Source organism: Trematomus bernacchii, unplaced genomic scaffold, assembly GCF_902827165.1.
Source record: "Trematomus bernacchii unplaced genomic scaffold, fTreBer1.1, whole genome shotgun sequence".
Lineage (NCBI taxonomy): Eukaryota > Metazoa > Chordata > Actinopteri > Perciformes > Nototheniidae > Trematomus > Trematomus bernacchii.
The window spans coordinates 17,412,494-17,432,650 of NW_022987714.1; the positions used below are offsets into that span (position 1 = coordinate 17,412,494).

At 40.8% G+C, this 20,157-nt stretch overlaps 1 protein-coding gene across 2 annotated transcripts in view; it reads left to right on the plus strand.

Annotated features, from left to right (window-relative positions):
* Positions 1-8,769: 8,769 nt before the first annotated feature.
* LOC117491336 (spondin-1-like) overlaps positions 8,770-20,157 on the plus strand; it is a 107,899-nt gene continuing 96,511 nt past the window's right edge. The window contains exons 1-2 of one of the 2 annotated variants that reach the window (XM_034141253.1): positions 8,770-9,302; positions 15,800-15,906. In XM_034141253.1, the coding sequence (XP_033997144.1) occupies positions 9,077-9,302; positions 15,800-15,906 (333 nt within the window). In that variant the 5' untranslated portion in view covers positions 8,770-9,076. The remainder of the gene's footprint in view (positions 9,303-15,799; positions 15,907-20,157) is intronic. The other variant, XM_034141254.1, reaches the window with a different exon arrangement.

Genomic DNA, 20,157 nt, shown 5'->3' on the forward strand with positions numbered 1-20,157 from the left:
GAATGTAACTGGCTGATGTGCAAACAGATTATCCAGAAAGGTCAGTGGGTTGGTTTGGACTCATCTAAGGAAAAGGTACGCTGCAGACGTCAGCCATCCGTCACACAGTTTATAGTAAAGAGTCACTCCAGATGGGATCAATCACACAGAGGCATCCAGGCTGATGCTGTTTACTTTAACCATCTCCAGCTCTGAGAACTGCTTTCAGTTAGATTCCCAGGTTTAGAAACACTCACACACATACAAACACGCACGAGCAAACACACGCGCAAACACACACACACAATAATATTTAAGTCCTATTTAGTGCGTGCCTGATCAGCAGAACTAAAGCTGACATACACACTAAAACACACACATGAGGACATACTCACATATTTAGCATCTTTTCTCTCCCTCACACCCATACACACACACACACACACACACACACACACACACACACACACACACACACACACACACACACACACACACACACACACACACACACACACACACACACACACACCACTATATTCCACAAAAGTAGTGTGTACCTCATCAGCAGAACTAAATCTGACATGCACGCAGGTACATACACCCAGAGTCACACATGTGTACATACTCACATACTGTATTTAGCACCTTTTCTTTCACACACACTGATACAAATACTCTCACACACATACACTTTTACATGTGGACAAAAAGCAACAAAAGTCATTGTTGTAAAAGTGTTTTTGTCCTAGCTCAGTTTTATTATTCACACACACACACACACACACACACACACACACACACACACACACACACACACACACACACACACACACACACACACACACACACACACACACACACACACACACACACACACACACAAACAACATTTGATTGTAGTACTTTAAATATACAGGTAAAGTCAAAGTCAAAATCAGACAGCATAATAAAAGGATTACGAATAGATTGCAAAAAAGGAAATGGATCAAACTTTTTTCTCACTAACTTCATCTTTTTGCTTCAATCAAAACTTGCCCATTAACGATGAAACCCTTAAACCCTATATTTCCATAATCCCTCATACATTTGTCTACACTATAATAAACTGGAGGAGATGAGAGAATAAAAAAGGTGCGGTGATGAGGAGAGTGACAAGATTACTAAGTAGCTCCAGAGGAAGGTGCAAACATACTATGGTGACACCTAGTGGCCAAAACACCTACTCCTATTAAATGCAGATATATCTTGTGAAAGTCTTTATAAAGGGATTCACAGCGTTTGAGGAAATGGGAGTGCTTTATATAAACCAGATGTCCATTCAGAAAAGTATGCATTTAATCCACAAGAATATTATGGAATAAAGAAACTACTGCTCATAATGAACATATCCTTTAAGGTTTTTTGGAATCAGTGAGGAGCAATTATCAACATTTGAAGTTCTTTTTTGCTTGTGTCCTTGTGTGACTTGGACCTAGAAAGCACTCCAGTAGTTGCTTCATATGTGATATACCATAAAACAGTCCCCTCTGCTCATTAAGTAATATTCATTGCTCATTTGATAACAAAACACTTGGATAATGTGTAATTGCGCAAATGACAGGACCAAGTTATGACCAGAGGTGGGGAAAAAGTACTCTGATCTTGTACCATAGAGTACAAATACTCTGTTACAAGTAAAAGTCCTGCATTCAAAATGTTACTCAAGTAAAAGAACAAAAGTATTAGCAGCAAAATATACTTAAAGTAGTCATTGTGCAGATTGGCCCATTTCAGAATAATATATATGATATGTTTTATAATGATTGATCATTAAAGTGTTCTCAAAGCTGGTAAAGGTGCAGCTAGTTTGAATGACTTTGTATACTGCAGGGTAGCTTGTGAAGTTACACCAGGTGGAACTCAAGTCTGATTTAACACTTGATTATATTTCACATCAGTTACTAAAGGTACTTAATAATGTAGTGGAGTAAAAGTACACTATTTACCTCTGAATTGTAGTGGAGTATAGAGTAGCACAACATTTAAATACTCAAGTAAAGTACTGAAGGAATTTCCTTTATGGTTTATATTAAGGCTTTAATTCTGTTTCATTTTAAATACATTTATTTGTATTAAGGGTTAGGGTTAGTTAGTTCGTTTTGATTAATGTATTTGATTAAACAGCATTTGTAAACTATTACTGTTACTACATTTTTTATATGAAAAATCTCGGTTTCTTCTTCAAGGTTACATTGTTACATTGTACTTAGGCTAAGTACAAATAAATCTCATTGTTATTACCTTTCTTTTTATATGCATTGCTACGGAGCCCCTAAAGGGACATGGATAACGGGTTAGTATCTCGTGAGCACGAGAACGTTTCTCGTGCTCACGAGAAAGTATCTTGTGCGCACAAGAAACTAACCCGTTATGTTTTTTGAGAAAGTTACCGGTGCGCCAAGTAGGAAGTGGAGCGCACTGGAGACAACCATTTCATTGCAGACTGTTATGTTTATGTGGGGAAATGACAGTGCATACATTATTTGAGATATATTTCGTACTCAGACTTCATTTTAAGGACATTTCGGCCAAGAGGCAGCGGGACGTGTAACTCAGAGAAGAGCAGCACCAGCGCTCAAAGAGCTTTTACACACCGCCTACACTGTGTTTACCTTCATTCGAACAGCTAAAAAGAGTGACCGCAGGCTGTTACGTTTTAACCACACACACCTCTACACACACACACCTCTACACACACACACACCTCTACACACACACACACCTCTACACACACACACCTCCACACACACACACACACACACACACACACACACACACACACACACACACACACACACACACACACACACACACACACACACACACACACACACACACACACACACACACACACACACACACACACACACACACTTTGGATGCCTGCAAAAGTACAACCAGCGAGTATTGAGTCTCATACAGCGAGTCTCGTTAGACATTGTAATGCTTGTTATTAACAATCTAAAAATGCATGAAAATATGTTTTTCTTACAGAAATTAAATTATGAACAACAATTTGTTGTTATTATGTTTTTGTTTTTTAATAACAAATGTATTTTGTATGTCAGATGTAAAAAGATAGTCTTTTATATTTGTCTTATGAAATTTGACATACAACGTAAATTAATATATGTATGTATGTATGTATGTATGTATGTATGTATGTATGTATGTATGTATGTATGTATGTATATATATATATATTGTAGTGTGAAGCTGACCGTTGAGCGGCCCGACCAAGCAAGGAGGCAGAGGCAGAACGTCCCAAATACAACCCGGTGTGGGCCTTTATTACTCATGGACACATGATTCACAGCCTCAATATTGCTGTCCACGTGAACACAGTCAGCAGCCACAAGGATCTCACCCCCACACTAACAGGCAAAACAGAGCCTAAATACACACAGACTAATCAAGCCAATAAGACACAGGTGAGGGCGGAGGAGACAACACAGGCACCAGGTGAACACAATCACCAACAATGAAGCTATACAATCCGTAACGGAGGCCGAGATCTATGGGCCCAGAGATCACCTCCGTTACATGTAGTAATAATGATATAATCTATTTATAATTGTAAATGTATATTGTATGTAGACATACATTTAGATGTATAGTTTGTTAAAAGAAAACAAAAATGTTAATTTAGTTTTTGGGAGAAGGGGTGGGGTTAAATACGTGTAAACTCCTTCCCACGCCTTTTCGGATGTGTAATTAGGTAGATCATTTGTTTATATATAATTTGTAAGTCAATAATATTTAGTTTATCAATTTGATACTGCTTACGTTTCTACAGTATCATAATTCTCTTGTTTCATTTCATTATTATATTACACGTTCTAAATAATCAAATCAAATGTGTCTTTGAAGAGGTAGTCGATTACTCAAAAACAAAAACAACTGTACAGTGTGTTTATGCACCTGGCTGCCAAAGATAAACATGCAGTTTGACCGAGAGGCATTTCAGTGCAGAATCTATCTTTATTTATTTAGAAGACGGGAACAATTTCCTTAACACGGACACGGAATGACCTCTGGAGTCCAGCATGTCTTTGAGTTCCTCTGACCCTTCCTCTGAAAGTGGAGAGGACACTGAGGATTCTTCACTGGGGTGAGGTGGGGTCTGCTGTTCCCACAGGCACCAGAAAACAGCTCCAGCTGCAGTACCCCGGGAAGCCCTCTTCGGAGTAAAAACCCTCCAAGATTCCTCACCGTCCACTTCCCTGGTAGCCTGCTGTGCCAACGTCCTTATAAAGATGGTCGCATTGAAAGCACCCGGTTTCATTAAACAAATAAACAAAAAGGCTAACAGTTGGTTTTGCAGCGAGTCATCATAGGCTAACAGATGACTGTTTCCCTGTAAGACTCACATTTAACACGTGTTACTTGTATTGCTGTCCAATTCAATACACCAGATTAGTTGTTAACTTTAAACAAACAACACGATTCACATTACTCACACTCTTACTGTAATTAGTGATTAAATCAACAATTAATGTAGGACACCTAGTTGGGCTTGCCAAAATCACGCTACAGTTTCATTAAACAAATAATAAAAAATGCTAACAGTTTATTTTGCCGAAAGCTATAGCTAATGAATCATTGTTTTTAGTGCCTTTAATACGGTTAGAAGCTATCATAAGCTAACAGGTGATTGTTTGTATTGCCTTAAGACTATCATAGTTAACGTTCGCTAATCACACTTCATTTCAAGACACCGGAATTGTTGTTAATATTAAACAAATAAAACTTTAAAAGCACTTCACATTACTCACACTCAGTGCGTTGTCGTTCATATTCATGTCTCCTACTCGCAAGGTGACAGTGTCACAAAAAACTAGGGTCCTAGGAGTGCAGTCCCAGGACTGCGGTCCTGAAACTGCAGTCTCCGACGCTGCAGCTTCATGCTACTCGGACTGGGACTAAAAATCAGCCCGGGAATCTCACTCAGCCCAGCCCACGTAAACTGTCAACAGGGGGGGGGTGCTAGTGAACTGTCAACGGGGTGGGGGGGAGCTCATGAGAAACTTTCTCGTGCGCACCAGTTACTAACCCGTTATCCCTACTTTATTTTTTTTCTCTCGCTCTCTCTTTTTTTTTTTTTTTTTTTTTCATGTGTCTTTATGGTCTCCGTACATTGCACTTCATATTGACGGCTCAATCTGTCCCCGGAAATGTCCCCGTTTTTAAATGTGCTTTATAAACACATAGCAAGGTGAAATAAAATGGTAACAAAGTTGATGTTTCAATGGTGTGGTGCTTGTTCGCAGCAATACAATTATTGTAGCCTTAGCGTTAGCATTTAGCGTTAGCAGCCTCATTCTTCTTCTACTACTTATTTTACTTATTCTTCTTCTCCTTCTTCTTCTTCGATGTAATTGCCCGCGAAATTTTGAATGAACATCTCGTTTCAGTGTGAATTCATTCCACAGTATGACCACAAAAGTGTTTTAAACCAGGTACGTTTTTATTATTTATGTTCTATATCGCTATGTGTGTGATTACATGTTTTACATATTGTATTGGTGCCGGTGCGTTAAAGACCCAGGGACGTGCACAGACATTTGGAGGGGTTATATATTTTATTATCAGTATGTCTGCACAGCAGTTACAATGGTCAAACTACATTGAAACAGAATTGTCCCCAATTTTTCTTTAATAGTTATAACATTACATATTTTTAAGAGATACAGTATGGGCCGCAAAACAAAAAATGTCCCTTGTTTTCATTTAAAAAATCAAGTCACTGAATAAGTAGTCGCCTTAGCTTATTTTGTTATGAGATGATGATGTGAATTACTGTTCAAATTAGTTAATGTAATAATCGTTTGGTTATTTTATGCATAGCCTAATGTTACATTTCTGTGCTTAAGAATGCTTTCAAGACAGAGGAGACTGCAGAGAGAGAGATATCTGAAGGAGGCAGCTAAAAGGACTGCAACTTTGCAGAGCTGGATAAAAGGTGCCAGCAGGGCATCTGCAGGTGAATCACTGTGATTATGTCAAGCAACTACATAAGTTGGAGTACACAAATAACTCATTAAAACAAATATTTAAATCAGTGATAAATGCAAAGCCTGTCTCTGTGCTGAGTGAAGTAAATATTTTTCTGTTGGGGGCTAACCCCAAGCCTCCAGTTCAGAGCGCATTTGAGAGCTTGGTGATCTAGTAAAAATACTACTAATAGCTGTAGTATAATATGGATAAGATGGCCAGATAACTGGTTCACAAAGGCTTTACAACAGGTTGTAAATATTCTATACAAGTAGGCAACATATTTATTTTCACATGAATGACTAGATATAACCTTCTCCAATCTAAAATGTAACTGACTGCACTAGTGTTCAGTTGTCTTTGTATGTTTTTATAGCAGTAAAGAATGAAGTGTATATGTTACTTAATTCTGATTCTAATAATTCTGTTTAAGAATACGAATATATGTAAAATGTTTATTTTGGAGACAGCTCCATCTTTGAACTCCTTTATAGTGTGAAAATGAGATCACAACAGTAATAATGCTTTCATTATTTGAACACTTAGCAACAATGCCTTACAAAGAGCTCTAAAACATTGTCTTAATTGTATTTGATAGATGGTGAGCCTGAGACAAAACACAATGATGCCCAGAACAGTTCAGACTCAGAGAATGAAGAAAGGATAGAGACATAATCTGAACATGAGGAGAAAGAGACAGGAATTGAGAATGAAGAGACAGGAACTGAGGACAAAGAGATGGAAGGGGAGGATATGGAGATTGAGAGGGTAGAGATGGAGAATGAGGCAGTAACATCAGAGTCCACAAAAGTGAAAGCACCTTCAGAATATTTTTTTTTTGCTACAGCTACCAAACCCCACCGATCCAGCCCATGTCCAAAATAACAATATCAAGTACAATGAGGCCTTCGTCAAATGTTCAAACTCAATTGCACCCTGTCGTCCTCTGGTCCAGTTCCCAACAAATCAAGATGGGCGGTCTTTTCAGGGCCACTCAAGGGTGTAACTTTGGTTTGAGAAGTGGGGGTGACACAAAACAGGGGGTCCTCCGCAATGAAACATTTTCTCAATTTAATTCCATTTCCTGCCTTTCTACAACTATATTAGGGACTATAGTGTTAACAAATCCAAGAAAAATGTGTTGTGTATATAATGAGTGTGCACACTTATCTAGTATTCTATCCATGTGAACCTGTTTTATTTGTGATGACCTCACATCCTCTAGGGGGGTCCCGGTGCATGCACCCCAGGAAGATTTGTTTTCTTTAAATTGAAGCTAAATGCATCAATCTGGTGCACAAATGAAGAGATGTATGGATACAGTTCTCAACACTCATATACAACAGAACTGTATATATTGCAATACTCCAAAAACCATTAGAATATGCTCACAACCAATAACACATCATTGATATACTCCTCTCTCCTATCTTTATCTTACCTAGTCTGCATTCTTTCTTTTTATTTATGCATATTTGACTAATCACTCCCCTTTCAAACTGTGGTTTTTTATTTTTGTACTGACCTATAGTACACATTGGAAGGATCTAATATTACATAGATGGAAATATTTGTTTACATCGATGACCAAACCGTTTGAGACCCACTGAGATAACTAGACTAAAGTTTACAACCTAATCGCTCAGCGAGTCCTTTACCTCCCTGAGCTGACGTTATCTCTCTCAGTCCCACAGGAGAGGACCCTCCCTCTCCTTATTGTTGAAACAGCTTCTAATTCTCCGTTAGCTCCGAGCTAGCACCAGATGCTAACAACAACCCCTGTAACTCTCTCTGTCTCTGTCTCTCCCCGTCTCTCTCTCTCTCTCTCTCTCTCTCTCTCTCTCTCTCTCTCTCTCTCTCTCTCTCTCTCTCTCTCTCTCTCTCTCTCTCTCTCTCTCTCTCTCTCTCTCTCTCTCTCTCAGTCTATCAAAGTCTGACAGGAAAGAGCTCTCCCTCTCCTTATTGTTGAAACAGCTACTAATCTCTGTTAGCTCCGAGCTAGCACCAAATGCTAACAACAACCCCCGTAACTCTATGTCTCTCTCTCTGTCTCTCTCTCTTTCTATCTCTCTCTCACAAGATGCGCTCGTGCCACACACACACACACACACACACACACACACACACACACACACACACACACACACACACACACACACACACACACACACACAGACGCTCCTCCGTGACGATGACCACTTGCTAAAAAAATAATAATAAACACATTTAAAAAGTGGGGGGGACACAAATGGGATTTTGAAAAGTGGGGGGGACATGTCCCCCCTTTCCCCAGTGGAAATTACGCCCATGGGGCCACTGGTATGATGAAAACCCCTGGTTGGAGTATCTCCACAGAATGATGCTATGTACTGCTTCAGCTGTCGCATTGTTATGAATGACGATAAGTACAAGAGTAGGTCTACAAGGAAGTCTGGAGGTGTAAAGAGTGGAGGCAGGCAAAAGTAAGAATGAAGGAGCACTGCTGCAGTGAATCGCACATGATTGGCGTGACCAAGTGGAATAAATATAAGATAAATCCATTGAACATGGCTTTTGCAGTAGCAGATTCACAGATGCAAGCAGCAAAAGAAAGAGAGAGGCAAAAAAACAGAGAGAGAGAGGGGGGGGGGGGGGGGGGCTTTTTCCAGTTTAGAGCAATAGCCCCTCCAAATGTCTGTGCACGTCCCTGGTATCAGGGGAGGGCTGGCTCTCAGCGCGGAGCTCCAGTTTGGTCCTTCCCTCGCTCCAGTCTAGTCAAGGAGACAGCCGCGCCTCACTTATTAGGCGCCCCCTCCTCTCCATCCCCGCTGCTGCCAAACTCTCTATCTACACCCACACACTGATCCTGGACCAGCAGCAGCTCCTCTCTTCTCTCCGCACCGCTCCACCGTGGTGCGCCCCGGACGCGCTCTTCCTCTCCAGTTCAGGATGGACTTGTCTCCTTCTCATCTCCTCTAACACTGACTGTGACGCTGCTGCAGTTTGGTGGGAGTTCCTCTGGAAAAGGGCTGAAGCTGCCTGTCCACTTATTTTGATCAAACTCCACACTGCGGGCTCCGAAATGGGAATGTATCTACATGTGCTGTTTTTGCAGTACTATTTCCTAACGAGTTTGGTTTGCAACGCCGTCGCTTTCGTGGAGGAGCCCTCCGGAGGAAGGTCGGACGGGTACTGCGGGCGGATCCTCCGGGCGCAGACGCAGGGGACCCGGAAGGATGGGCACCATGAGTTCAGGCTCCGTGTGGAGGGGGACCCGGAGTCCTACCAGCCGGGCAGCACCTACAGAGGTACGGTCCTTCTGCCCAATCAGTGCGTAAACTTGTGGAGCGTTTTGCAAGTTGGTAAACAGGGCATATGTATTCCAAATGTAATATTAATTGTATTATATTTCCACAAACCTTGAGTAGGCTACGTCTAACCAACTTACATTGCAATTAATAGCCATAGAATTAAAGTACAACTTCCAGTCAGTCTGCCTCCTCTTACCGGAGCTGGGAGAAGTAGGCTACTTAAGTAGAAGTAGAAGTACCAGAGTGTAGGAATACTCTGTTACAAGTACAAGTCCTGCATTAAAAATGTTACTCAAGTAAAAGTAGGCCTAAATGAAAAATGTAAGTACCAAAAGTAAAAGTAGTCGTTTCAGAATAATACATGTTTTATAATTATTGATAATGAAAGTGTTCTTAAAGGTGCAGCTAGTTTTAATGACTTTGTATACTGCAGGGTAGCTTGTGAATTTACTCCAGGTGGAACTAAAGTCTGATTTAAGACTTGATTATATTTCACATCCTTAATACAAATCTGTAAAGTAACTAAAGGTATTAAATACATGTAGTGGAGTAAAAGTACACGATTTAACTCTGAATTGTAGCATAAAATGGAAATACTCAAGTAAATTACAAGTACCTCAAAATTACACTTAAGTACAGTATTTGAGTAAATGTACTTCCACCCTTGCCTCTTTCACAGTGTTATTATTGCAGGAGGTCTTAACATGTGTTTCTGGTACAAGATATAGGCTACAAATCAAACCGTGAGGAATGTCAATGGTCCAGGCTAAAACAAGATCTGTACGAATACATGGTGCAAAAAAGATGACGCGTTTCAGTGAAGTATATAGCCTACTGTAAATTAGGGAATTATGTCACACAATGGATTAAAACAGACAAAAACAAAAAAACATTTACTTGCTAAATTAGACAGTAAAAATCTAATTCGCAATACCCAAAAGTAGATCAAAGTTGAATACTTTTACATCAATAACATTCAAGCATTACCTAACGAAAGAAGCTGAACATTTTCTGCATTGTTTCAATAGAGGAGAGTTGTGGTTTGTAAGGCTACTTCGTTTTTTAACGACCAACCTGCATTCACTTCCTCTCCTCACACACAGACAGTGTTGGAAGAAGAGCTTGTATTTAGTGAAAGTAGTAAAACCAAAGTGTGGAAATACTCTGTTACAAGTTTAAGTCTGGGCATTCAACATTGTACTTATCTAAACAATTATAACCATCAACAATACATCAAGTACCACACTTAAATTCTCATAATGCATAAAGGACATTTTTGGAATAATATATATTCTACCACTAGATCATAATTAATTAATGTGCTTTTTTCAGCTGTTAAAGGTGGAACTAACTTGAATGACTTTTTATACTGCCAGTGCCGGTTATATTAATACATAATATAACATCATGATTCATTACTTGATTATATTTTTAAATTAATAGTGGCAACCTGCAAAGTAACTCATCGTGTCAAATAAAGAAGTGGAGTGAAAAGTACACTATTTGAGTACAAGTATGAATTTGCTATACCTAAGTATAAGTGAGGTAAGTACAAGAACCTCAATATGCACTACAGTGGCCTTACTTACTCAGACATTCTTGGTGAGTTTATAGCAGTTTCAGAAACAACAAAAATACAGCTGTATCCCTTTACTTTTAAATCCAAATAGTATTCAGAATAAAATATCTCCACTGATAAAATGGGAATATTTCAGAAGACCAGGCATGCTACAGTGTTGAGACAGGGCTCAACAATACAGACGAAATTCAAGGGTCCTCATCCCCATATAACACTTGAGATTATGGACATTTTTGACAAACCAGGACTCTGTCAGTGACCTGCAGACATCACCCAAGGAAGACGAATAAAACACTGCCTTAGGTAGCAAATAAGTTCACTTTTTAGAACTGTGATTGCAAATATTGACATCTTCCTTATCAGCACCAGGAGCACAGTCTAATATAAATGGACTGGTATGAAGATGCAAGGTAGGGCACAGGGGCGATCCAAATAATATTCCACTCAGTTTTATCATGGATCCTCTTCTTAGCTGTGCCCTGCAAAAAACTCCCTGCAAAATATATTATGAAGAAGAAGAATTGGGAGGGATGAAACCCTCTTTAAATGGTCACACATGCAGAGCACACAGCACACAGTGAAATTTGGCCTCTGCATTTAACCCATCCTAGTACCAGGAGTCTAGTACTAGGAGCAGTGGGCAGCTATTGTACAGCGCCCGAGGAGCAATGGGAGTGAGGGCGATGTCCGTTGCCTTGCTCAAGGGCACCACGGCAGGGCAGGAGGTGAACTGGGACCTCTCCAAGTAGCAGTCCACACTCCATATTTAGGTCTGGTCAGGGACTTGAACCGGCGACCCTACGGACCTATAGTGTGAGATACATCTATTTCCAGACCCCACTCTTCCACATCACACTGAATCTCACAGAAATGCTGCTTTTGTGTGTGTTTCCCTCGCCTCATCCACTGACCCTGATGTATGAGCCACTTTAAGCACACAGTTACATCGGAGTAAAATATGTCATGTCATATAATTCAAATCAATACTACAGCTTTTTTTTTTCTTTTTTTTCTTCTTTCTGAAGAACCAGCACCTTACCGTGGTAGAGAGGTTTGTGTGCCCTGATGAACCTGGGGGCTGTGTTGTCTGGAACCTTGTGTTCCTGGTAGGGTCTCCCATGGCAAATTGGTCTCAGGCAAGGGGCCAGACTAAGATTGGTTCAAAAAGACCTCATGAAAGACGACACAGGAAGTGAGGATACCCGGCCCGGAGGAAGCCTGGGGTCCCCTTCTGGAGCCAGGCCCAGAAGGAGGACTCGTCAGCGAGCGTCTGGTGGCCGGGCTTGCCACGGAGCCCGGCCGGGCACAGCCCGAAAAGGCAACGTGGGCAACACCTCCGCTTCTCCGTCCCGCGGGCCCACCACCTACGGGAAACAGCGATGGGGTCGGGTGCGCTGCCAGAAGGGTGGCAGTGAAAGCAGAGGGTCTCGACGGACTAGACCCGGGCGACAGAAGCTGGCTTTTTGGACGTGGAACGTCACCTCTCTGGGGGGGAAGGAGCCGGAGCTTGTGCGGGAGGTGGAGCGTTACCAGTTGGATCTGGTTGGGATCACCTCTACTCACAGCGTCGGCTCTGGAACCTATTCTTCTCCGGAGTTGCTCAAAGTGTGAGGCGCCGGGCGGGTGTGGGGATACTCACAAGCCCCCGGTTGGGTGCTTCGTGGTTGGAGTTTACCCCAGTGGACGAGAGGGTCGCCTCCCTACGCCTGCGGGTTATGGGGGGGAAAACTCTGACTGTTGTTTGTGCTTATGCACCAAACAGCAGTTCAGAGTATACGGCCTTCTTGGAGACCCTGGAAAGAGTCCTGTATGGGGCTCCTGAAGGGGACTCTTTAACCTTGCTGGGAGACTTCAACGCACATGTGGGCAATGATGGAGACACTTGGAGGGGCGTGATTGGGAGGAACGGCCCCCCTGATCTGAACCGGAGTGGTGGTTTGTTACTGGACTTCTGTGCTAGTCATGGATTGGCCATAGCAAACACCATGTTCGAACATAAGGATGCTCATAAGTGTGCGTGGTACCAGAGCACCCTAGGCAGAAGGTCCATGATCGATTTCGTTATCGTATCATCGGACCTGAGGCCGTATGTTTTGGACACTCGGGTGGTGAGTTGGGTCGAGTGGCGGCGGAAGCCTCTGGACAGACCTGGTAAGCCCAAACGTGTAGTTCGGGCGAACTGGGAACGTCTGGAGGAGGCCCAAGTTCAGGAGGCCTTCAACTCACACCTCCGGCAGAGCCTTGGGATCCCCCAGTCAGAGCTGGTTGATGTGGCCAGGGAAAATAAAGTTTGGGGCTCTCTGCTGGAACTGCTACCCCCGCAACCCGACCACGAATAAGCGGGAGAAGATGGATGGATGGATGGATGGACTACAGCTTTTTTATAGTTTAGATTTATTGATATTATTGAATTAACATTATGGTTATGTTTCCGATATTATTTAGACAGGTGCCCTAAGAGCTTTCAGTGCGCATATTAAAGTGTTATTTAGTTCTCATGACACGGCCTAGTTGAATAGTCAATACTGATTGGTCAAATTGGACATTTGTGAGGTTGTTGATTTTCGCTAACAGACCGCCGCTAAGGAGAACATAAATATGTGCAGTCTTTTCAATCTGCAGAAAAAGTAACAATATATAATATAACATTAGTTTTCTCCATTGGAAAACACCATGGAATACTTTTTAAATACTTCATTTTATATTCACTTTCGTATTTGTTGAGAGCAAGAAAATTCCTATTTCCTTCATGATACCTAAACTGTCGCTAGGGAAAGAATGGAAAAATAATCATAAGAGAAGAAAAGAGGTCAAAAGACTGGGAACAGCAGAAGAAGACAGACAGGAAGTAAACACTAAAGGGAACAGCAGAAGAAGACAGACAGGAAGTAAACACTAAAGGGAACAGCAGAAGAAGACAGACAGGAAGTAAACACTAAAGGGAACAGCAGAAGAAGACAGACAGGAAGTAAACACTAAAGGGAACAGCAGAAGAAGACATACAGGAAGTAAACACTAAAGGGAACATGGTATGGGCTCTGGTAGTGTTTAAAGACGGGTTAATAAAGGAAAAGAAACCTCGAACAGACTTGGACAGTTACAGAAAACCTTATTCAGTGCGTGCTGCATTTTACGTTATGTTGTTGTCGCCGTAGTTCCAGCCAGTTTTACACAATGGAACGGATCATTTCTTCTTTCTGGAAGGAATACAATATTTTCTTTTCTCACGAGAAGCAAAATGATTGGTGTTCTTTTTAATTAATGTCTTCCTTGCGGAACATTTCTTCTTTCTTAAATGCAGTGGGATATAACAGCCAGGGGTTAAATTGGGCCGGGGCTGTCCGGGGCTCAGCCCCGGCACATAGGACGATGCTCTGACGTCATCACCCTCGCTCATTTGTCATATGTTTAAGCCATATGTTAAAACTTTTCTCGTTCTTCTTAATATAGACTATATTTAAGGTGGATATGTGTTGACTTTAAAATAGCAGATCTCTGTGACAGGATATCGTTTTTTGGCTTAGTGAACGTGTGTCTCTGCTCCGATCAGGAGCTGCAGCACCCCCCGGTCTTGTAACTCGGAGCCCGTTTCCTAAACCATGCTAAATATATGTCTGCATAAAGCTGAGTTATGATCGGTCATAATTACACAGAATTTGGTGATGATTAAATAGTTTACAGTGAGATCTACTCACATACTTTTGGCCATACTCACGCAGCCCTACAAATAAACTGAGATTTCCACACAAATGTTCTTTAGCAAGTGTGCAGAGCAATGTTGATTTAAAAAAGCAATTTGAAGGTTGGATATTTGTAAACCTTTTTTTGTGTATACATTAGGGCAATTCTTTTTTAACGCCACTAGTTATTTGAACGTGCGATTAACGCATGTGTATTTGTCCTCGGCCCGCCCCGTAGTTTCAGAGCCCAAAGGCTTGACGTTGTTGTTATTGTTGTATGGTGGGAGATTCTAGCGAGAGATATGGATACAAAAAAGGTGTTTTAGACAGCAAGCCAAGCACACAGCTGATGCTGACACGCTTGAAAGTTTGCCGGGGAGACGCCTGGACAACAACAGCGATAGCTAAATGGGTGGCTACAGCTTAACATTGTGGAGGACGAGGGGCTGCGTTAGATAATTCGGATCGCATCCAACGTGTCGACTGCACATCACAGCGCATTATTTTGACCCACAGTGGGAACTTCAGTCTCATGCTTTGACTGAAGATGAAGACAGAGGAGCGGCATTTCGCCGACAACTATAAACAGGCTTGTCTGTTTGAGCAACTGGCTCAGTGCAGAGAAGTGCACAGGGTTGGGGGAGAGGGAGAGGGAGAGAGGGAGAGAGAGAGAGAGAGAGAGAGAGAGAGAGAGAGAGAGAGAGAGAGAGAGAGAGAGAGAGAGAGAGAGAGAGAGAGAGAGAGAGAGAGAGAGAGAGAGAGAGAGGTTCCAGGTTGTTGTGTTGAGAATATTCATGAGAATATTTGTCATTGTTCCAATGATAATAAACAAACATTTGCATAAAGCATATTTGTCCACTCATATGTTGATAAGAGTATTAAAAACTTGAAAAATATATAAGGTACATTTAGAACAGATAAAAAATGTGCGATTAACTATGGACCTCATGCGATTAATCGCGATTACATATTTTAATCGACTGACAGCCCTAGTATATATTAATAATTTAAGATCCAAATTAATTCCAGTTTATTTGTAGTACTTTCTATTTTTATTGTGACATTTGGTGGCATCAATGTGTGCATTTGATACAGATAATGGAGCAGTTGCTTTAGGGCCTCATATACCCCCCCCCACATTAAATGATCGGCCACTATACATGCACCATGTGACGTTAACCTTGATTTGTTAGTGTATGTGCCTCTTCCTTACTTTGGGCTCTCTTCTTTAACAGTGATGCTCCTGGCAACCAGCCCGTCTTATTTCAGAGGATTCACCCTCATCGCTCTGAAGGAGGGCAGAGAGGGCACCACAGACGACGACTACACCGGCCAGTTCCAGGTAAGGATGAGCAGGTGTGGAGAGGGATGGAAGAATCGTTGAATACTCAATGAGTTGTTCTGAGTTGGGAACTCATTTACATGCATGTGGGAGTCGACTTCCCGCTGTTTTCTGATATAGAGGTTAACACAACACAACAATATTCACGAAACGGTGTCTCAGGGCTTCTTAACATTTAACAACCTATTAATGTGTCATACCCACTTAACGGGAAGAAACTCAGCTATCAGACAATATTAAAAATGGTTAGCTAAACGAAACACAAGGGTAATACCAAGCCTCTGAATTAGCACTAAGCGAAAAAATGCTAACGCACTTAGCACAGAACTCACGGTAGAAATATTTTATACTTCATCGGATCTGCACAAACAAGATATCATATGAAAGCTGAGATTCCACAGATTCCAATGGTTCCATCACTGTGCGAAAACTCAGGGCAGCGAAGGCAAGCAAAGACAATACACAACTTCACTTTACGTGGCCAAAACGGCAAATAGGTCTTACCTTTGCTGTTTTCTGATCAAAAGTTGTGTTCAATGGCATTACAACGCATATAAACGCTGCTGAAGGTTAATCCAATGTCTCTGTGTCACTTTGAAATGATTACTGATAATCCATCATAACATTTATGGCATTAAACAGAGTTTTCATATATAGCTGCTATGAGAGCTTCCAGTTTGGGCATGCTGGCTGCGCATCACTCTAACTCACCAATGGTAATGTTTAGATGGATTTACCGATGGGTTCCAGAGACATGGCAAATGCACCTAAATGACACCAGAGGTGGGTTTTATTTCCTAAATCTCTCTAAAAAGGTCAAATTTCACTTGTTGTGCATCAATCTTGATACAGGGTACTTATTATATGTTATAGTTTGGATTCCTAAAGCTTTTAGTCTACTATCCCATCATTCAAGGGTGGTTTTCACTATAAGTAATGGGTTTTTTTTTGGACATTATTTTACTATGTTCAATCTGAATTTACTTTAAAATAAAAACATCTATATTGATTCCTACTTTTCTACAAAAAGATTTTTAATTTACCCCTTTTAGAAGGGAAGATATAGTCATTTGTTCTGGAAATGTCATTTTCGAGCCGGAGACCTGAAAAACAGGCTCAGGGTTTAACAGGTTAAAGGAGGTGTTGCTGACAGACACAAAACTGAGCTGTGACTGAAAAGAAAAGGGAATCTAGTTGCCTCTTCTCTGGTGAGGCAGACATGGCATATTTTCACTAAGTAGCAAATATTTCCTTCAGGGGAAGAAAGGATAGAGAGGAAGAGGCATGTGAGGACAAAGAGATAAGAGAGATTTTGAGAGAAAGCAGGAGAGAGATGTGAGATGTTTGACTCAGCAGAAACACAGCTCCCACTGAGCAACAGAGAACTCCTGAAGAGAGAGCCAGACTTCCTTAATTACCTCCCGCTCAGTGTAAACAGGAACACACATCGGCGGCTGTGTTTCCACACACTGATCCTAACCAGACTCTTACCAGACGAGCAGGAGGCGGCTTTAATGCAGCCAACAGTGAGAAGATGTTGCTTCTTGTTTCCACATGCCCACCAACTTCGAAACAATGTTTGTTGAGATTTTGTAGGAATGCTGCCGTGCAGACAGAACAGGGAGTTTAGGGAATCTTTCTGACTTTTTATCTTCTTTTTTTATCATGTTAGCAAAATCTGTGTTTGATGGCACTTTTTTGGTTTCCATTGATGATGGAGGGAAATAAACTACAATGATACATTTCGGCCTATCATGTAGCAGCTGGCTCAGGCTTTTGACATTTACCATAGTTCCGTATTAGCATGAGTACAAACACTGTTTTAAAATGATCATTTTGTATTTCAATTACAATATATCACCCCGCGTCAGCAGGAATTTGTGAAGAAAACTTCAGGGGAAAACTGAGAAAAACTTTGGGTAAAAGGGGGATGCGTTTAACAACAGCAAAACCAACAAAAAAAAAATCTCACTTTCACACAACTTACTTATCAATTTGGGATAAACAGTCTTATGCCTGCACAGTCACGCTATTTTCAGACTAAACCAAAGTTTTAATTCACCTATTTTTAGACGCACCTCTTTCTGTTTATTATGGCCTTTCCTCCAGACACAATGGCATTTTTAGTAACATATAACCAACCCTTTGTAAACTCCAGCCAGGGTGAAATTCTTCAGAAACTCAGTTTTTAGTTTGTACGGTCATTGCCCGCCATTTTCTTCTTTATAAGGCATTGCAAATGAGACGTCAGTTTGTGCATTGGCTTGCATACATCCATCAACAATTCAACTTTTTTTTGTTTCCAAAAATATATGTGCTTACATTTGAATCCTTCATAAAATAAGTATTATTTCAGAATGGTTATATCAGACTGTATGGGTTTTAGCTGTGTTTACCTAATAAACTGGCAACTCAGTGGAATGTGCAAGTCAATGCCTTGGGGAAGGATTTCCACAATATTGTTGAACAAGGCTGCAGGAATTTGCTACGAGATCATAAGTGAGGTCAGCCACAGCAAGCACTGGCTCACAGTCAACGGTCCAGAACTTCTGCTAGTTCTTCTGAATTAAAATGGCAAAACCATTTCTCCATGGACATGACACCGGGGAATTATCGTATTAAACAGAAAAGGGCTACAAATGGCTGTTAAAAAATTGCAAGCATGGTTTTGTCATTCACTAAACACTTAAATGGACTAAAGGAAAACCACTTGAATCCCGTAATTATCTATCACCATTTGTGTTTTTATGCAAATCTAAATGTAGTGCTGTTTTTTACAGATAATTTTTATGATGTCTTTCTCTTTATTTGACAGTAAAGAAAGATATTTACTAATTTAAAAGTTTCTAAATATTTTTATTTTATTAGAAGAATCATAATTGTATAGTCCTAGGAGAGTTATAGGCTCTTCAAGTTCTTTCAAGAGCATTTATTCATTCAGTGTGAATCATCCTGCCTCTGGGAACTTGGTTTCTGACACTGTATGTCGACACATGTTTAATTTGGTCAGTCATTTATTCAATTTCCTTCTTCTGCTCGTGTAAAGTCTTGCATGCCTGGCCGAGGTTTGAACCTAAGCATCTTACTTCAGCTTTGACTGAGTTTACTCTTCTTTTTGAACCACTACGTTATAATGAAAGTATTTGCAAAAGTATAATCAATTACTGTCATAGTATAACACATAACACAACTCATTGTTTGTGTGAGTTTCCCAAACAGGATGGATAGAATTCGATTATATGGACTGATGTTTTTTTAGGGTTAGGGTAAGGAGTTGCTTGGACTTCAGAGTGTTACTTCTGATCAGTTCTTACAAACCAGCTGGTTTCAATTAAAACTAAAATACCATGGACCCTTGGTTTTGTCTGAATTGAGCCAAAGGTAATCTTGAAACCTCCAGTCTCTGTAGTTAGTTCTAATATACTCGGATCACTTTGGTACAAAGGTTTATCTGATTTCTACTACCTGCAAAACAAATACCTCAATGTCTCAACGTCAGAGTCCGAGCAGAGTCTGGGGTAAGGGGGAGAGCAGAAACTGGAACATTGTTGGAGCAATGGACTGATGTTTTTTAGGGTTAGGAGTTTGGTGCTAAGACTTCAGTCTGTCTTCTTATCAGTTCAATAGACACAGATTGTTTCAATGAAAACAAAGATACCAGGGAACCTTGTTTTGTCTAAAATTATCCAAAGGTAATTCTAAAACGGTAAATTGTTGAGCTAACTTTCTCGGTTCAGTTGGTAAAACAGTCTATTAGATTTCTTCTCCCTGCACAATAAATACCTCACAGTCTCAACCTCAGAGTCCCAGCAGAATCTGGTGTGGGGGGGTGAGCAGAAACTGGAATAACATTGGAGCTTGAACAAAGTTGACAAACTGAATAGATATAGATCTAGTACATAGACTGATTTGTTTTTAAGGGTTAGGAGTTTGGTGCTTAGACTTAAGTGTGGTTCTTCTTATAAGTTCTCCAAAACTAAATGTTTAATGAAAAGAAGGATACTAGGGACTGGTGAAACAGTCTATAAGATTTCTTCTCCCTGCACAATGAATACCTCAGAGTCCTAGCAGAATCTGGTGTAAGGCGGAGAGCAGGAACTGGAATATTGTTGGAGCTTGACAAAGTTGACAATCCGGCTTTACAAGCTGTTTAATACATACATTATTGGCCAATCCATCAGACACTTCTTGTCTTGTAATTGACAGTTTTATCCACACGTGCAAAATAATTAGGGCCTCTTGAGATAAGCT